This window comes from Cupressus sempervirens, chromosome 2, assembly GCF_028749045.1.
Source record: "Cupressus sempervirens isolate cs-2001-9-10 chromosome 2, ASM2874904v1, whole genome shotgun sequence".
NCBI lineage: Eukaryota > Viridiplantae > Streptophyta > Pinopsida > Cupressales > Cupressaceae > Cupressus > Cupressus sempervirens.
This window is the reverse complement of record NC_143119.1, coordinates 777590631-777607905: the sequence shown is the minus strand read 5'-3', so window position 1 is coordinate 777607905 and position 17275 is coordinate 777590631. Positions and strand designations below refer to the sequence as shown.

Genomic DNA, 17275 nt, shown 5'->3' with positions numbered 1-17275 from the left:
TCAAATACAGCTAAACAGAGATGTGCACCAAGCGTTTGCAAAATGTCAAACTTCTGAAATTTGCTTTTAGAAATTGGAATTGTTTAAGCTATTACCAAGTGTGGTTTTAAAACTGAGAGTGTTCCAACTGTGTCATGTTTATTGCAGATCTTGCCACAAATGTTGTCTTTCACTAGCTTCATCGAGGAGGCTTTGTTATCATTCTCTATGCTCAATTTTTTACTAATATCTCTTGCAGGCACTGACTTTGACAAGCTGTGATTGGTTGCCATAGCTTCAGCAGGATTATTGAGGTGGTCAGTTGGAGTGATTTGACGACAACAGAAAAAATGACATTTTGGCAACATCATCAAAATCAGGAATTCCTTGGAAGAGATAAGTTTTATTGTGCTACCCCTTCCATTATTACCCTGCAGCATTGTTTTTTGTTTTTTAATGCATGAACATAGCATTGGCTGTAGAGGCAAAAGACTTTATTTATTTACGTATATTTGTGAACATGTTGTGATTAGACTACAATCTATTGAATATTGATTATAAATAGTGTTCATTTTGGCGTTGATATTTGTGAGTTATCTCTCATGAAAGAGGATTTTGTATGAAGAGATGGGAAACTGATTAGGACTGAATTGATAATCTAGAGAAAGTGATATTCAGAAGAAGTATATCCAGCTTCAAAGGGAGTTTACATGTCATAACTGGAAACAATTGGTATCAGCTATCTTATTGTGATGATCTGATCAAGGGAAGTTATACCTGGTTAAGAGGGAGCCCTAACTGAAATCCCTTCCCTTTCATATACATGTTTTAATGTTTTTAAAATTGTAGAATTTGAGACTATTGTTGGAAACAAGTCTAAGACGTGATTTCCCCTTTTTTGTTGATTATGAGTTTTTATTGATATGTAAGGACAACCTAATAACTCTTTCACTAATGAGAGATTCATAATGAGCATCATGTAGAGAGAGTCCATGATGTCATCACATTGAGAGAGTCCATGACTGTAGCGCGTAGAGAGAGTCCATGATAAAATGTTGGTTGAAAACCCTACTAGTTTGCCATGTTGAGAGATTCCACACGTTGAGCGAGAGAGTGATGAAAGCTGATTGTGATTTTTGCAAGTTTGTCATGTTGAGAGATTCCATGATAGCATCATACTGAGTGAATCCATGATGAAATCTGATTATGATTCTTACAGATTTGTCATGTTGAGAGATTCCATGACAGCATCACATTAAGCGAGTCTGTGATGAAAGCTGATTGTGATTCTTGTAGTTGTTTCACGTTGAGTGATTCCATGAATCATGTTTTGGATCTATGTGATCAGAATTTATCATTGACATCTTTGGTTGCAGTCTTTTGTGACTATTTACCTAAAGATCTCTTCTTGCTACGAGGGAGCGTTGATCTCTAGAAATATGGATGTTATTATCATTATGACAACCTTCAGCTGAAAAGGACATTTATGATAAATAGTAATATTAAATATCGAGACATATGTCTTATGACATGCGTTGTGGCATGCATATGGAAATACAAAGAGTCATGTTTTGGAAAACTAAAGAGACCTTTGGTTGTAATGTGAAGAGTCTCCCTATTTGTTATATACATCGCATCAAGTGATAAGTATTGTACACTTGAACGTTTATTCTCAATAAAGTGACATTTTGTTGTCTGGCTGGGTTTTTCCCTTCACTTTTGGAAGGGTTTTCCTAGGGTAATTTCTTGTATTTATTGTATATGTTTTAGTTCTTCCTCATTGCTGTTTGTCTTTATTTTCTGGGCAAATTTCTAACATGTTCAATCTGCAATAAATAAGCATATACATTAGCAGAACATTTATTAGAATTAAAATACCTGTAACATATAAATCTGATCAACACTATAACACTTTGTTTCCTTCTTGCTTGGGTTTGTAAATGAAATGAATAGAATTTAGAAGTGATGTGGGCCCTTTTTAACATTTCAGATTTTCTTTTTGCTTTTCTTTGGTTTCCATGTTTTCATCTCTACTCTAAAGTCTGAATCTGAGGCCCAGGACTTGATAAGTCCTGTGTGGTAGACACTGTTCACAAATCTTGTAAGATAACTATTCAGTGTGACACAAGCAATTATTTACATTGTGGGCATATTTTCTTCATCTGAAGCGATAAGAATATACATTTCATACTTAATCAACATAGAAAGACAAAGTAAAAAGGTGGTAATTTTTTAACAACGTAAAAAGACAAAGACCAATGTCTTACTTTATACATGAATTCATAGCCATAATGTTGAACTCTCCGTTTCAAAAGCCCTTGCCAGGGCCTTTCATCCACCGCTGCAAGAATTTTCTAAGGAAATCAATTAGAATACATAGCATCAATAAACAGTAGTAAAGGTTATAAGAAAATCTAACATGTCATAATGCATCAAGACCAGAGAAATCGTAGAGCATGAAGGAAGCAGTCATCCACTGCAACATAAAATCCAGTAAAGTAATTTCATATTCTCATATTGAATAAAATAAATCTAAATGTTCTACAGAGATCATAAACTTACATGTTCTTCTTGTTTGGAAACAAAGTTATGAATTAAATAAAGCCCAGGAATGCCCATCTCTGAAGCCACTGTAAATACTGGTAAAGTTTCTTCAACCTAAAATCAAATGTTGTCTGTTAGAGGCCAATTCCTAGTTAGATCTTTCAATTGTCACCAAAGAAAAAGACATGATAATTCCATAAAGTTTTGTTACCCTTCATTTCATCTAAAATATTGAAGAACAATGTACCTTTTGAAAAGGTTATACAAACAGACTGCAAACAAACACTCATGAAGCATAGGCAGTTAACGGTCAAGAATAGCAACATACTTTAGAAATCCAAAATACCACAAAACACCAGGATCAGAACCTTCAAGGCCTGGGCATGCTTGCAAATTCTAATTCTCAATTTAGCTTGAAGAACATTCATGCCAACAGAACAATTATTTAGAAGACAAATTGCCTTTGTCTCAGTCATACTTGTTTATAAAATATATTTCACCCACAAGTAGCCATAATAATCAAAAACTATAGTCCAAATCTTCTGCTATATTATAACTTAACAACAGCATTAGATTACATAAAGATTTAATATAATAAAACCATAGAAAAAGTGTGAATGCCCAAAAGTGACTGAGCAGGTCAATGAGACTGAAAGTATGGCCAGATAATTTGCAGATGAGGGAGGTCCCTAAAGCATCAACCACAACACAAATAAAACATTACAAAAATAAGAAGTATTCAAGATGACAAACCTCATAACAGTACTCACAGGAATAAACTAAAACAGGCACAGCTATAATAAAATGAACCTCTTCATGCACAAAAGGTGAGATCTCATCTTATATCAGACTTATAACTGCAGAAACTTTCCTAGAATTGGTGAGACCCAAGCCAGTTTGTCCATCCAAGACCAGCAGTAATGGGACCTAGGTACTTGCCAGGTCCAGTCATACTTGTAGAACCTGGCAATCCTGTCACTGAGACTCAGCCATCCCACACTCAGCTGCAAAATCAGAATTAAACAAATAAAAAAGAGTCTTGAGACTGAGCAGTAAAAATCAGAAGTACACCACATGACCTGATATGGCTTCTTTTTAACATGAGCCAAAATTGAAGATGGAAGCAGACTTGTCTTGTGCAAAGATAGCTTTTTCATCTTCATTTCTGAATACTTGTCGAATTCAGGAAAAGAATTGTTAGTAGGGATAGCCAAGAGTTCAAATCTTCTCATACTGTAGATGTTGACATAAGTATAAAGATAGAATTGTGAATATAGATGTGATAAACCTCCCAGTAAATTTGTAAAACAAACTTGCTAATTTTTTTATATTTGATATGCAGGCATTTCTTCAAATAATTTACATGTAAGAGTAATTTGACAATCACAACGTAACTGCCTTCCCCACAGATGCTAAGAACATTCTTGCTTCTAATAAATATCGACTCATTGAAACTCAAAAGATGATCTACATAAGCCCACCAATCATTATCCAGACCAATCCTCTGACATTTTGGGCCCTCTCTAAACTTAATTACCTCGATACACTTAAAAGTTTGCTAATGACCATGGCATTCAATGCATTTTGCATCTTCACAACTCCCCTGAAGTAAATTCTGTGAGAAACAAATCAATTTTTAGCAAGTATGTGTTAAAAATTGAATCAAATTAATAATAAAAGTATAAGATATACTTAATATTTTATAGAAAATTTTACAGAAAATAAAAAGAATGGATGTTAAGATTCCGTTAGTTTGCCTAGCTGTCTAAAACAGTTCCAACTTGGAGAACCTAAAAATGGCTTGCGAGGTCTGATGATTTGTCAGACATTTAAATCTCTTCAACCATAGTATAGATTTATTTGATCCACTCAGTCTACATGTCAGGGTTCTGCATCACCAAATTGAGTATGTGGGCAGCACATGGAGCCCAAAAAATGTGCCCATATATTGCCTCCAATTAATTTAGTGCCCCATGATTTATAGCGTTATTTGCTATGACTAGGACAATGCTTTAAGAACCCACCATCTCAATTAACTCTATGAGGATACAAGCAATGAAGTTTGCATCCTTCGCTTCCCCTCTATAATCAATTGCCTTACAAAGTAGTGCCCCTTTAGCACACATTGCAATGGCATCAATTAAGTGTATGCTTTTGCAATCTTTCATTCATCAAAAACATTGGACAATCCCATTTACACCCATGAATACATGATTAGCTACAGTGATATCTCTTTCTTTTCTAAAAAGATCATGTGCAACTTTTCATACCTCCTAGATACAAGCACATGTTTGATTAATTATTATCACCATTTACTACCGATGTGGTGATATCACAAGTCTGAAAGGAAGCCTATCAGCATAAATGCAAGAAAATTTGCTTGAGACAATGTCCCTTGTATCGTGCTGAAATGTTCTTTCTAATTGATATCCTTTGCAAGAAACAAAGGGGCTAAAAAATGGAACTTTCATTTTTTCTCTTGACTGCACTATCTACTTCTTGCTGTTTGATATACATAAGAATTTGCTACTTTTGGCAGCCCCTATTTGTTCAGCATTGGACACATTATGATTCCTTGGTTGATCATAGCACATTGGTGAGCTTTCACTCAACTATACGAGTTCTTATAGTTGTTATGGAACTAACTCTATGTTTCCCAAGTACAACTCCTTCAACTTTTTTGTTGTCCCTGTTCCAAAGACATTTTGGAGACATGGAGATGCCTTGGAAACATCCCCAAGCCCTCCCCAATTTTTCAAAATACCCTAGCCATTGTATAGACATTTTCAAATGAGGGAATGTTGCAGGGATGATTGAATGCCAAATAAATTTTTTCTTGCAACTCTAAAATGAAAAAAATACATCTTAATCTTCTTTTTGAAAACCTAATTAATAGATTGCATTGAGGTGTTAAGAAATTTTGGGTACTTAAACCTTGTTAGTTGTAAGGTGCCATCTTCCTTGTAGATCCTATGACACGGTTCCAACATCCTTGGAAAGTGTCCTAAGGTGCTTGGGCTGTATTGGGAAAATAATATGTAATATTTACTTCTCACTATTGTCTGTAATCCATTTATAAGGGTGATGGGTTCCACTAGTAGCGGTTAAGGTGGGTTGTGAACACAATTATATAATATTGCTTTCCCACATATGGACACCTAGAATGGGACAATGAATGACTTACGAAGTGGAGAAATAAGTGAACTTAGGCTTCTCCAAGTGAACACTTCAAAGATGCAAAAAGTGTCTCATGTTATTCTATCATTTATTGCACTTTATGTAATGTTTATCTTGCAAAAGTGGGTGCCCTAGTTGGAATGCAAGTATTGGAGCCAAAGTCAGTGTCTTTTTTACTTTCATAGAGGCATTCTAAGGGTTGTGATCATGAGGAATGAAGAGTAATCTTTAGACATCTTTATTGGTGATCTTGGAGCTATTTCTATTCTATAACTTGAGCATTTTGAATGTAGAATTAATGAGGAACTGTTGAATGTAGAATTTCTCTAAAGGAACAAGGACAAAAAGTGATGCATAAAGAGGTTTTTCACAAATACCTAGGTGGTGCTATGTTGAAGACAAAGAGAAGAATGGAAGTGAATGTAACGTAATCACATTTCTTTGTTGATAATGCATACTTAGCCTCTCTTCTTGGTGGAATTTTTCCCTACAAGGGTTTTGTTAATGTGAGTTTTCTTCCACTACAACATGCAAGATGAAGCACTTATTGTTCTAGGATGAAACACCAAATATCAAATACTCTCTTAAGTAAGGGTTCTCATATGTTGTACAATGTATATGGATTGTATGATCAAATGAATCAACCCCAAGGTTTCGTTGTAAGGTTTTCACACCATCGCCCCAAAAAAAATTTGGGGACCCCCTTTTTTCAGTCGCCTTGGCAATAATTTTGGAAGTTGTCCAAAAAATTTCCAATCTTAGAAAATTTTATGTCTTGGACACCTTCAGGCGAAGAGGGAGAAGGTTTAGGTTTATTTTTCACCTGGTTTTAAGCTTGATTTTTCGAAACGACTAATTTTATCCTTAGGCCGAACAAATTTCAAAGAAGAACACTTGGCAAGATAAAATTGTGAATTTTGTACTTAGACGATTTTTTTTGAAAATTTGGATATAATTGTATAAACTTGAGTTATTTTCAAAAAGTGAAATTTTTGTTAGATTTGGGTTTTTTGGAAAATCTTCAATTTTTTCGGTGAAAAAATTAATTTTGTGATGGTGAAATCAAATGGGAAAATCAATTTTAGACTCTAGAGAAATGATTTTATTTTTGTTAAAATTAAAAATTAAAATTGAATGGCAAAATCGATTTTGCATTTAAATTGCAAAAAATTGACATTAAATGGATTAAATTTGCCTTGAAAATTTCAAGTCTTTAAAGAAATTAGTAATTTACAATTGAAAAAATGGCTTTTGGCTTGCCAAATCCGATTTTAATGATATATTAATTACTAATCGTCATTAAATGGAAACATTTAGCATCTCCAAGGCTTTATTTATTTTATTTTTGCAATTTTGGTCTAACCAGCAATTTAAAAATGCAAATTTCATTGTGGCAAAATTAATTTTTAGCTTATCATTTAATCTAGGCCAGAATTGTGCATTAATTAATGTTTTTTTCCCTCCTAGGTGCAAGTCGGCCACCTAGGGAAGGAGTGTGGAGTTTGTATAAAAGGGTTTCCCCTTTCTTTCTTCTCTCATTCCATCAAGCAACTTCTTCCACTCTTGACGATTTTGGCAAAGGGCAGTCTTCTCTTGTCTTTGGCGAATTATATCTTGGAGCAGCTCTTTCCTTGCTTGCCGATTTTTGGGAGCTGCCTCCTATCTAACGATTTTGGAGCAGATTTGTGTGTTTGAATTCTGATTTTTTTTATGCTTGGGTGAATTTTGAAGGAGGCAGCGATTTTTCTTAAGGTGATTTTATTCCAGATTTTGGCATTCTTGCAAAGGTGGATTTCCATTGTTGGCAATCTGATTTTTTTCCATGAAGGCTGCATTTCTGCCCTAGGCAACTTCTTGTGGCAAATCAAAATTTCTTGCCCTAAGGCGATTTTTGTGGAGCCAAAATTTGTGAAAGACAAAATTCTAATTTTCTAGAGGGGCTGTGATTTTCTCCTAGAGATTGGACAATTTTGTTGGTGAAGAAAACAAGTGATAAAATTTGATTTTTTTGCACATGCATGGGCAATTTCAAGTGGACAAATTTCTGATTTCTTCAGCTAGGGCATCAATATTTGCAAGGGGCTTGAAATTCTTAGGTCTAATCCGAAATTCAAAAGAAGACCCGGCCATTGGTAAAGGTAAATTCAATTCATTTAGAGTTGAAAGTGGTGCTTAAACAGATTTCGCTCTTTTGTTCTTGTCTAGTTTTGTTTCTCCTGGTTCTTCTTGCATTCATCATCCACCACTTCATCATCCCATCCTAAGTTGAAGGTTGGAGATTGATAAGGGTAGAATTCATGATAGGACATTTGAAGAGGCAGAAACAAGCTAGACCACCCTAGGTTGAAGTTGGGAGATATAAGTGTAGTCCATCCTAAGGTAACGGCGAGGCAGAAATAAGTGTTAGTCCTATCTTAGGTTGAAGATTGGAGATTGATAAGTGTAGTGATAGGACTTGGCGAAGCAAAAATAAGTGTAGAATCCATCGATAGAAAGAAGGTTGGAGATTGATAAGGGTAGTCCATATCACTTAGAATGAAGAGGCAGAAATGAGTGTTTAGGATGGTAAATGTTAGTGCAAGCAAGAACCCTAAGGGAACAAATACTAAGAAAGACAAAGAGGATATGATGCCCAAAACAACTTTCTTCTCGAAAATGAAGCGAATAACTGATACCAATGTCGGTACAGTAAATATAATACAGGTAAAAGGCAGACTAAAGGAAGGACAATCCCCCATGGCAAAGAAGATATACAGAAGTGGAATTGTACACACAACAGCGTTTCCTCCTACCTTACCTTGTCTAGAATTGGCTATGGAGTGCACATCCAGGTTTGATCTAATCAATAAATCCATCTTTTTTATGAAGGGAAGAGGGCATTGGCCAACATTGGTAGACAGGCGATCGAAGAAGCATTTAAAATTCCCCAGTACAAGAGCATGACAGCGGTGATGATGGATCAAGCGGCCAAGTCATTTCAGGATAACCAGGAAGCTTATTTCATGCATCTAATACAGGATTGGCTACACGAGAGAAAGAAAGGAGTAACCAGATCATCGAGACTCACAGTGGCAGATTTCAAATCAGAATATAGAGATCTCATTATGCTTCTCAGCTGGATCATGGGCCTAGCTCAAGGTATGCAATTCGAAAATTGGATGTATTTCTTTATTGATGAAATTGAAAAAGGAAAAAGAAGATTTGATTGAGCTAGGATCATAAACGAGAATCTAGAGTTGCAACTTAGAACCATACAAAACCAAAAGCAATTCTACATGGGATCCTATCGGTTTTACCTAATTGCTAGATTGTATAAAAATCTAGGACTTAAGGCCTTAAGAGAAATTGGCAGTGGGCCAAGGCAATATTTGGTGTATGAATGCTATCCACAGCTTCATTTGCACAACAACAAAGATTACAAAATATTTTGTGACACCTTTGCCATGAAGACAGTAAGGGTATTATAAGGGACACCTGCTAAGAGACTCTAATCAGAAGCAAAAGCAAAGATAAAGAAGTATGGAAGTTGGTTCATCCAATTTCCGCAATTCACATACATTAGAGTAGCAAGAAGCACAGTTTGTCCCAAGAGACTTCCAAGGTACCCACCCGACAAGGTAGTTTTGATGGAATTGGCTAGGCAACTTGAGCATCATGACAAAATAATGAAACTCAAGGGTGAGACGGGCATTCCCTTCTCAATTCGAATTGGCAATGATAGTTGCCCCAATCGTGTCGCCTTTGCAGTTGCAAAGAAGGAATTGGAATGGTATCATCTAGGATGGTACAGAGCAAGGCAAGGATTCGATCCTAATGGTCTTATCAAGGTATCTCACGGAAACGCATTTAAACATGTTCCCACTATAGAAGACTTTTGGGCCAATGCCAAGGATGACTTTCATAAGATTGTCGGTGAACATGATGAGAGATATCAGATGAAGAGGCCTTGATATTCCTGATCAACTGGAAGATGATGGAGATGTGCTGAGAGAAGATTATGATACAGTAGAAGGAACAGAGTTGAATCTAGTAGATTGGGATGATCCTCAGGATCCTTCCTTGGAAGCAGTCACAATGATAGTAGACCTTCATACTGAGTCGTGGTATAATGGAAAGTTAAGGAAACTACAAAGTCAAAGGATACCCATTACTTATGAGAAGATGAAGCCAAAAGAGGGTCCAGCGGAATCAGTCGGACAGAAAGGTGAAGTAAGTAGTCGGCAACACGAAACAGTTAGAAGCAAGAAGAGAGCTTTGGAGGTTGAGAAGAGCAAAGACCATCCGGAACCTCCAGCAAAGAGACAGCATGCAGCACCATCAAGGGAAAGTATAATTGAGGCTAGAGGCCAAGAAGATAACACAAGTGACCAAAGGACTGTGGTAGAAGTGAGCTCTAAATCAGAGTCAAGTGGTTATAGTAATAGCACCGAGTATTCTCCTCTCTCAGAAAACCAATGTGGAGATGACATGATAGTTATTAATGACGAAGATGGGCCGATTGATATTGAGGAAATGAGTTAGGCGCCTGAGGTCGTTGGTGATGCTTTGTTAGTCGAACCAAATCTAGATTTAGGGAGATGCACCACACCACTATAGTTAAGGCAAATGCTTATGCCAAGAGGCGAGGTAGTAACTGCCCGAACAGTGGAAGACATCCAAGGATTAATAGAGAAGGGTGATAGCGAGAACCAGAAACAAATTGCAAAAATGGTGGCAAAGGTAATCAAGAGCAACAATGATGGTCACCGAAAGGTTCAGATTGCTATACCAACAGTCAACAAGGCATTGGATGAGATTGCGGCCCAAGAATATGAGATAGTGGAGCATAATTTGGGAAGAAACACAGATGACATGCAGTGTGAGGAGATCCAGGAGGGTATAGCTTTAATCAAAGAAAGGTTGAGGAAGGCAAATGAAAGGGTCATAAAGTTGGAGGCCAAGAACAGATATTGGAGAGATTGTCAGCCTATCCAACAGCTACACCAGGCAACCCTTCCTCAAGACAGCAGGAGTAATATAGAAGAGATAGCAGCTCAGCTACATGAAGTCAAGGATTGGATCCATGATACAATCCAAGATGGGCGAAATTTCTTTCCTTCCTTTGTCTCGACATTCCGATCATTAGTAACTGTTAGAAACAAATTTAGAATATTTGACGAGTGGAAGGATTTCCTTCCAATCAAGGATTTAGCTATTCCCAGGCTACAGGCGTTCATTGGGCTTCCAAAGACATATGTGGAAAGGGCCAAATTGGTTGATGGAGGATTGAGTACGGTTGGGTCTTGGTTTGTTGCCTTGACTACCAGATTGAGAACACTCGAGGAGATACAGAAGGCAATTGCATATCATAGCCCAGGCATCGACACTTCCATTTCAACTATTATGAGCAACATTGGGGCGACACTTGAATTTGAAGACATCAAAGAAGAGGACATCAATGAGACAAGGCTTGGATCGAGATTGGACGAGTTAGGAAAGGTTGCTATCAAGAAGAAACATTTGGGCACCCTTTCCTTCCTCAATGCCTTTATCGAATATGCAAAAGAGTATGAGAAGGACCATGAGAAGACACCATAGGCAGCAAGCAACATGATGAAATCAGCTAAGCTCAAGATAAAGCATACACCTTGCCCTCCCATGGAAGAAGTCAATGAAATGCTAGTTAGGTTCATTGCCTTAGCTAAAAGAACGAAAGAAAAAGGGAGATTTATATTAGAAGATCATTTGATGTACGCCCAAGTGGCAATTTCTCTTTCTTCTAAGGTAGGACAAGTGTCTAATTCTGATTGGCCACCATTTTGGTGCCTTCTCATTGGTTGCTACTTTTCCACTTTTTTCATTGTTCCATTGACGTGGTGGCGTCTTCTCATTGGTCGATGGGGTGGCAACCCTAATTAGGGTTTCTAGAATTCAATCTAGATCGTCAATTTTGCCTCTTTATCTCTACCGTCGGTTGTAAATTTTGGCCTCTATATAAGGCCATTTGCTCTCATTTGTAATGGTTGAAGAAAATTGTTGCAAAGATAATGCCAAAAAATCGCTTTCTTTCTCATTGTTGTGACTTGCATGGTGATTAAGAGCTTTTGGTGTCGTTGCATGGTTTCTACTTCCAATAGTTAGAACTAGATTTTTATTTTGAAGTTGTTAAAGTAAGTTTCATTTCAAGAAGTTGCTAAGATAGATAAAGAGTAGGTGGATAGTTGCATGGTAGTATTAGTAGATGTTTGATAGGGATTTATAACTAGGCCACTAGCATCCTAGCGGCTTGTTGGGAAGCCTTGCGTGGTAAACTAGTTCACTTTCCTTTGAAGCATTGCATCTATGGAGGTAGAGCCGCTAGTTAACTTTCATTACATTCGATCCCCGTCCATTTGCTAATCTTCCATTCATAGGAGTAGGAGTAGAATAGCAAGTAGTTTAGGAGTTGGAATTTTGAAGAGGAAAGTTAGAAAGGCATAAATTATAAGAACATTCACCCTCCATCACCATCACCATCAACATCATCTAGCATTCACACCGAATCACCATCACCATCATTCTACCAAAGTCCAAATCGTCCTCAAACAAACAGCATAAGATCGCCTACGTGATTACCAGCAAATTGCATCGATATACTGAGTTAGTATCCACAAGTGTAAGGAACATTGGAGTTCTTGCTTATGTCTTCATAACTATTAACTTTTCAAGAGAGAAATTGTGTGTTTGATACTCTGTATCAGATATTCAATTGCTAATATGTTATGTAGTGGTACAAAAACTGACATCAACAGGTTCCTTCTTAATCGAGGACTTTCACTCAGTTTTATGATGTGATATGTTGGTTATCACAAAGGATCTTATGTCACTCATTGAACAAAATACCAACTTAACTTTAACTTCTCCAAGCAAAACACTGCTAAGGGAAAGGGTTTAGAAAGCTAATCTAATTCTAAGAATGTAAGATAATATTGATGGTGGGGTGAGCTACTAACCAATCATTGTTTCATCATGTCAACTAGGCATAGGGGGGCGCTATCTTCTAAGGATGTGGTAATGGTTTTCACATTGTCGATACAAATTCAAATACCCTATGAAGGTGCAATCTAAATGAGCATTTTCAATAGAAGTTATATACTTGCGCTTTAATACCCGAACTGACCTTGCATTGTTACTAACAATCAGCAAGTAGCAAAGGGTATGGACACTAGCTTAACCATGAATTACCATTCAACAACATCTTCCATCCATCTACTTCAACTTCTACACAACATGAAATAAAATCTAATCTAAGTGAGAAAGTGAAGAAACCATGCAATACTCCAAACATTACAAACATTCACCATGAAAACCAACAATGAAAGGAGGAATAACTTTGGTAGTATTATGGCAGCAATTTCTCCAAGTCTCTCCTACTCTACTCTACCTCTAATGAGTTACAAATGAGAACACCTTAGCCTTTTATAACAGTCCCCAATGGGCCAGCACAATGAGTGGCCAAGATTGATTTGAAATCAAGGGCCAAAAGTGATCCAACACAACCCTAATTAGGGTTTTATAACCTCCACAAACAATTTTTTAAATGCCCGCCCAATTACAAAAGAGCACCACCTTCTAGACCAATTAGAAAATTACATTGCTTTCCTGGGCCATTGAGGAGAGCGATTAGGTAGAGGCTTATAGAAGAAGCCACCAATCAATGAGCCAATAATTAAAAGCCACACGGGCTTACAACAAATCTTCTTTGACTTTTCCTAATTCAGTAAATTCAATGAATTTGGACAAAGCATTATTGAGCTCTGCCATTGGGACACTTGGCATCATTTGAATGGTTGAAGAAATGTGTGCCACCTCACAATGCTTATATAATAATCTTAATAATACCCTTTGCGCTCTTCATAAACTTCTTTTATCCTTTAAAATCTTCTCATTGCATTGGCTTGTTCTTACATTCTTGACTTCTTCATGATTTGTATTTTCTTGAATTTGCATTTGGATTTGTGCCTTGTTCGCTTCATCTTGATCTTGAAATCTCCTCATTGATATGCTTTCGAACTTGTGCTTCAAGTCATCTACCTCTTGGCCACCCTTTGTCATTGATTTTGAACTTTCACTTTATAACTAGCTTCTGCCATCCTTTAACCTGCCACACAACACAATATGTTAGATGTTTGTATTTCAGATTCATTACATGATTGACTTGACTAACCTTCACATTTTATAATATATCAATGAAAATCTGATTGAACACAAATTGTATAACTTTGTTAGAAGTTGAAAAGCCACTTACTAACCACATTTTCACAACATTAGCCTTAACAAAGTTGGGATACTTTGCTGCAGATAGAATATTTCTAAATTCACCTCTCAGATCAGCGAAAAGATGATGACTTTCTACTTTGTTTTACCTTCACAAAATCCCGAATATAAATCTCTGAGCCTAATGTATCCCAATGTTTTTTATAGATGTGGCTAGCTCTTAAGTAATTCACCAGCTACAGATCTGACTCCATGCCAAGAATTAATGATTTGTAGCATTGTGAAATTCGGATTTTCTTAAAAATCTACATGTCAACAGCCCTGAGTTGTTTAATTTTATGGCTCTTCCATGTCTTCTTTCAGCTCCAACCTTGTATGATGCCAAAATTTGGATCACTATTCCCAGTACGCAAGTTAGAATGTCTGATCACTATTCCCTGTACTTTGATTTTGTCAAAATTGAGACTTGCCAAGCCCAGATCCCTTTGTTACTTCAAGTGTGATGTCAAAGGTTTGCAATATCTCCCACGAATTTGATTTCGTAGTGTAATTACATTCCTTTTATCACATTTGACTTGTAATTATCATGGTGGAAATTGCCCATCTCTTGGGATCCTACAATTTTTGGATTTCTATTATTTTGGCTTCCTACAATTTTGGTAGCCCCACAATTTTCAGCTTCCTACAATTTTGGCCTCCCACAATTTTTGGATTCCTACTATTTCGGCTTCCTATAATTTCAACCTCCCATAACTTTTGGATTCCTACAATTAAGTTGCCTCATAAATATCATATCTCTTCACAAAATTGCAGCTCAATTAGCATTTCATTTATGCCTTATCACAATAAACTCTTAGCCCCCTTCACTTGCATTCAAACTCCTTCAATATTCAAATCATGTATCCCAACTAAAACCCTGGCTCATTTGAATTAAATTTCTGGCCCTCTCATTGGTGATTTAATAAAGCCAATACCATTAGCAAATGCCTTGATTAATCATTTAATGCTTTTTCTTGGAGACAAAATTAAATGCATGGTAATTTTAATTAATTTCCTTTTCAAATTCAATCACAATTAGTAAATGCTATCAGTATCAACCATTTAATGATTTCTTGGATTAAATTAAATCCACAGCCTCCTCCCATAAAATCCATTCATTTACCCATTTGCTTGTATTTAATAAATACCCATGTTTGGCATTTAATTATTTTCATAATAGTGTCCTTTTAAAATTTCATGGTAAATTTAATCAAGATCAAACTTCATTAAATGGTAATATTTAATTTCATTTGTATTTGATTGCCATATAAATGGTTTGCTTTCAAAATTTCAATGTTTTCATTGCCAACTCCATTTTGAGTTCAAATTGTTCCCTCATTTCATTAGATTAAAGCCTCTGTGCTCAAATCGATCCTTTTGGTCTCATTGACCAATAAATTGTATTTTATTTTATTTCCACTTGAATGGATTCCACCTTTTCATCTGACAAGCTACCACTTGAGGGAGTGGATTCCACCTTTTCATCTAACAAGCTACCACTTGAGGGAGTGGATTCCACGTTTTCATTTGGCAAGCTGGAACAACCTTCCTATCTAACCAAGTAGTTTTAACGACAATCTTCCTGCCTTTTTTGTGTCTATGACTATCTCGACTCAATCATTTGACTCTTACCCTCTTGTTCTCATACTTAGTCAATTTTTTATTTGGACTTCTTGATTTTGAGACTCTTGAGAAAATTTGAATTATTGACAATCTACTCTACCACTTCAACCTACCAGCGAGAAGCCAAAAAAGAAGGGGGTCCTCATTTGACATGGGGTGATGGGGTGAAAACATCACAGCATGTTTCTCTATGTAAATGTTGTGCCATGTGATGATTCTATGTTGTTGATTTGTCCCTCATTGTTGCTATCTTATTTGTTATAATATTCTTTATATATAGCTCTTATACGTCCGCATAAGATTGGCTTATTAAGCATGATATGTGAGCTGATTTTTGGCATCATTAAAAAAAATGATCTAAGCACGGTTTTCCACATTAAGGAAGCTTATTTCAGATTTGCATACAAGTTCCAAGCCTTGTATCTCATCCTTTTGTTTGTTTCATGGATAGAGATTTATCTTCACAATCATTGGTATTTGACCTATTTATTTCCCAACAAATCCTTAGTTCACATAAAAGACTACCTCCTCTATCTCTATAAAACAAATCCTGTCTCTGGATATGACTAGAGAAATGTCTAATTGACTATAGTTGTTGATGATGATGTGAAAAAATACGATTCATAGTATTGAAGGAGCTTTCTATACCCTACTATGAGGTCTAAAGGGTAGATTACAAGCCCTTAAATTTGTGTTGAGTTGATTCATCTCTATAGTTTTGATTTAGATTTGTTAGAAATAGGAAATACTGAAAGGGAGAGTGAATCAATATTTCACAAACTTTTGCCCAATTTTGGATATCATTAATAATCTTATAACTTACATATGAAAGTAAAGTGATTAAGCTAAATGGTAAACAAAACCATGAAGTAATGCAACACATAACACCATATCTTGTTAATTAGGGAAACCCTAGCCAACGGAAAACCCTAGTGGGGATGGTACCCACACAATGATCCACTAATCAAAGATATCTTGTAAAAGATATTGACCCTGTTAGGAGTCTCTTACATGTATAGTGCCTCGGCCCTTGTTAGAGAACTAAGCCTCGTTAGAAGCCTCAACCCTGTTAGAAGTTGTTAATACAATTACAGAAACGTATGCAAGTTGAGCCCATTGCCCAAACATGCAATATACAATGATATATTTCAATACAAGAGATGAGTACAAAACCTCTTACTGCTGCTGATATCTTCAATAACTGATCTATCTTTGTTGCTCTTCACAAAACTGATCTTACATCCGTACTGAGTTGCTCATACATCATAGTTTGTATTACAGAGGTGTAAATATGAACTTCAGTGCCGCATAACCACTTCACAAAAACTTTCTCAAAAAGTCTTTCCTTTATACCAATCTGGCTGTCCAGTTGGCCTTTATTCCTTTACACACTTCACAAAATGCAAAACTATAACTTGCCCACTTAGGGTTAACATCTAGGATCTCGGCCCTAATTAGTCAAGTAATTGTTTTGCCAAACAAAACAATTCTTTAACATAAAATACTTGATTCTTTAACTCTATCCTATTTTGTCTATTCAACATTGCAACTAGAAGAACTATTATATCTCTTTCTGTACTATCCATACAACCTCGCGCATACAACTGTGATATCTTGACATACTATACATGTTGTAGCTAAAACCACACGTACCAATATTGCCTCTATGAACTGTGCC

At 36.3% G+C, this 17275-nt stretch overlaps 1 protein-coding gene across 3 annotated transcripts in view; it reads right to left on the bottom strand.

The window, feature by feature from the left end:
- The window catches only part of TRM9 (RNA-binding (RRM/RBD/RNP motifs) family protein), a 121894-nt gene that overhangs the window by 64821 nt on the left and 39798 nt on the right, over positions 1-17275 (bottom strand). For all 3 annotated transcript variants that reach the window (XM_089815572.1, XM_089815570.1, XM_089815571.1), the window contains 2 exons: positions 2542-2637; positions 2247-2333 (listed from right to left, as the gene is read on the bottom strand). In XM_089815572.1, the coding sequence (XP_089671698.1) occupies positions 2247-2333; positions 2542-2637 (183 nt within the window). The remainder of the gene's footprint in view (positions 1-2246; positions 2334-2541; positions 2638-17275) is intronic.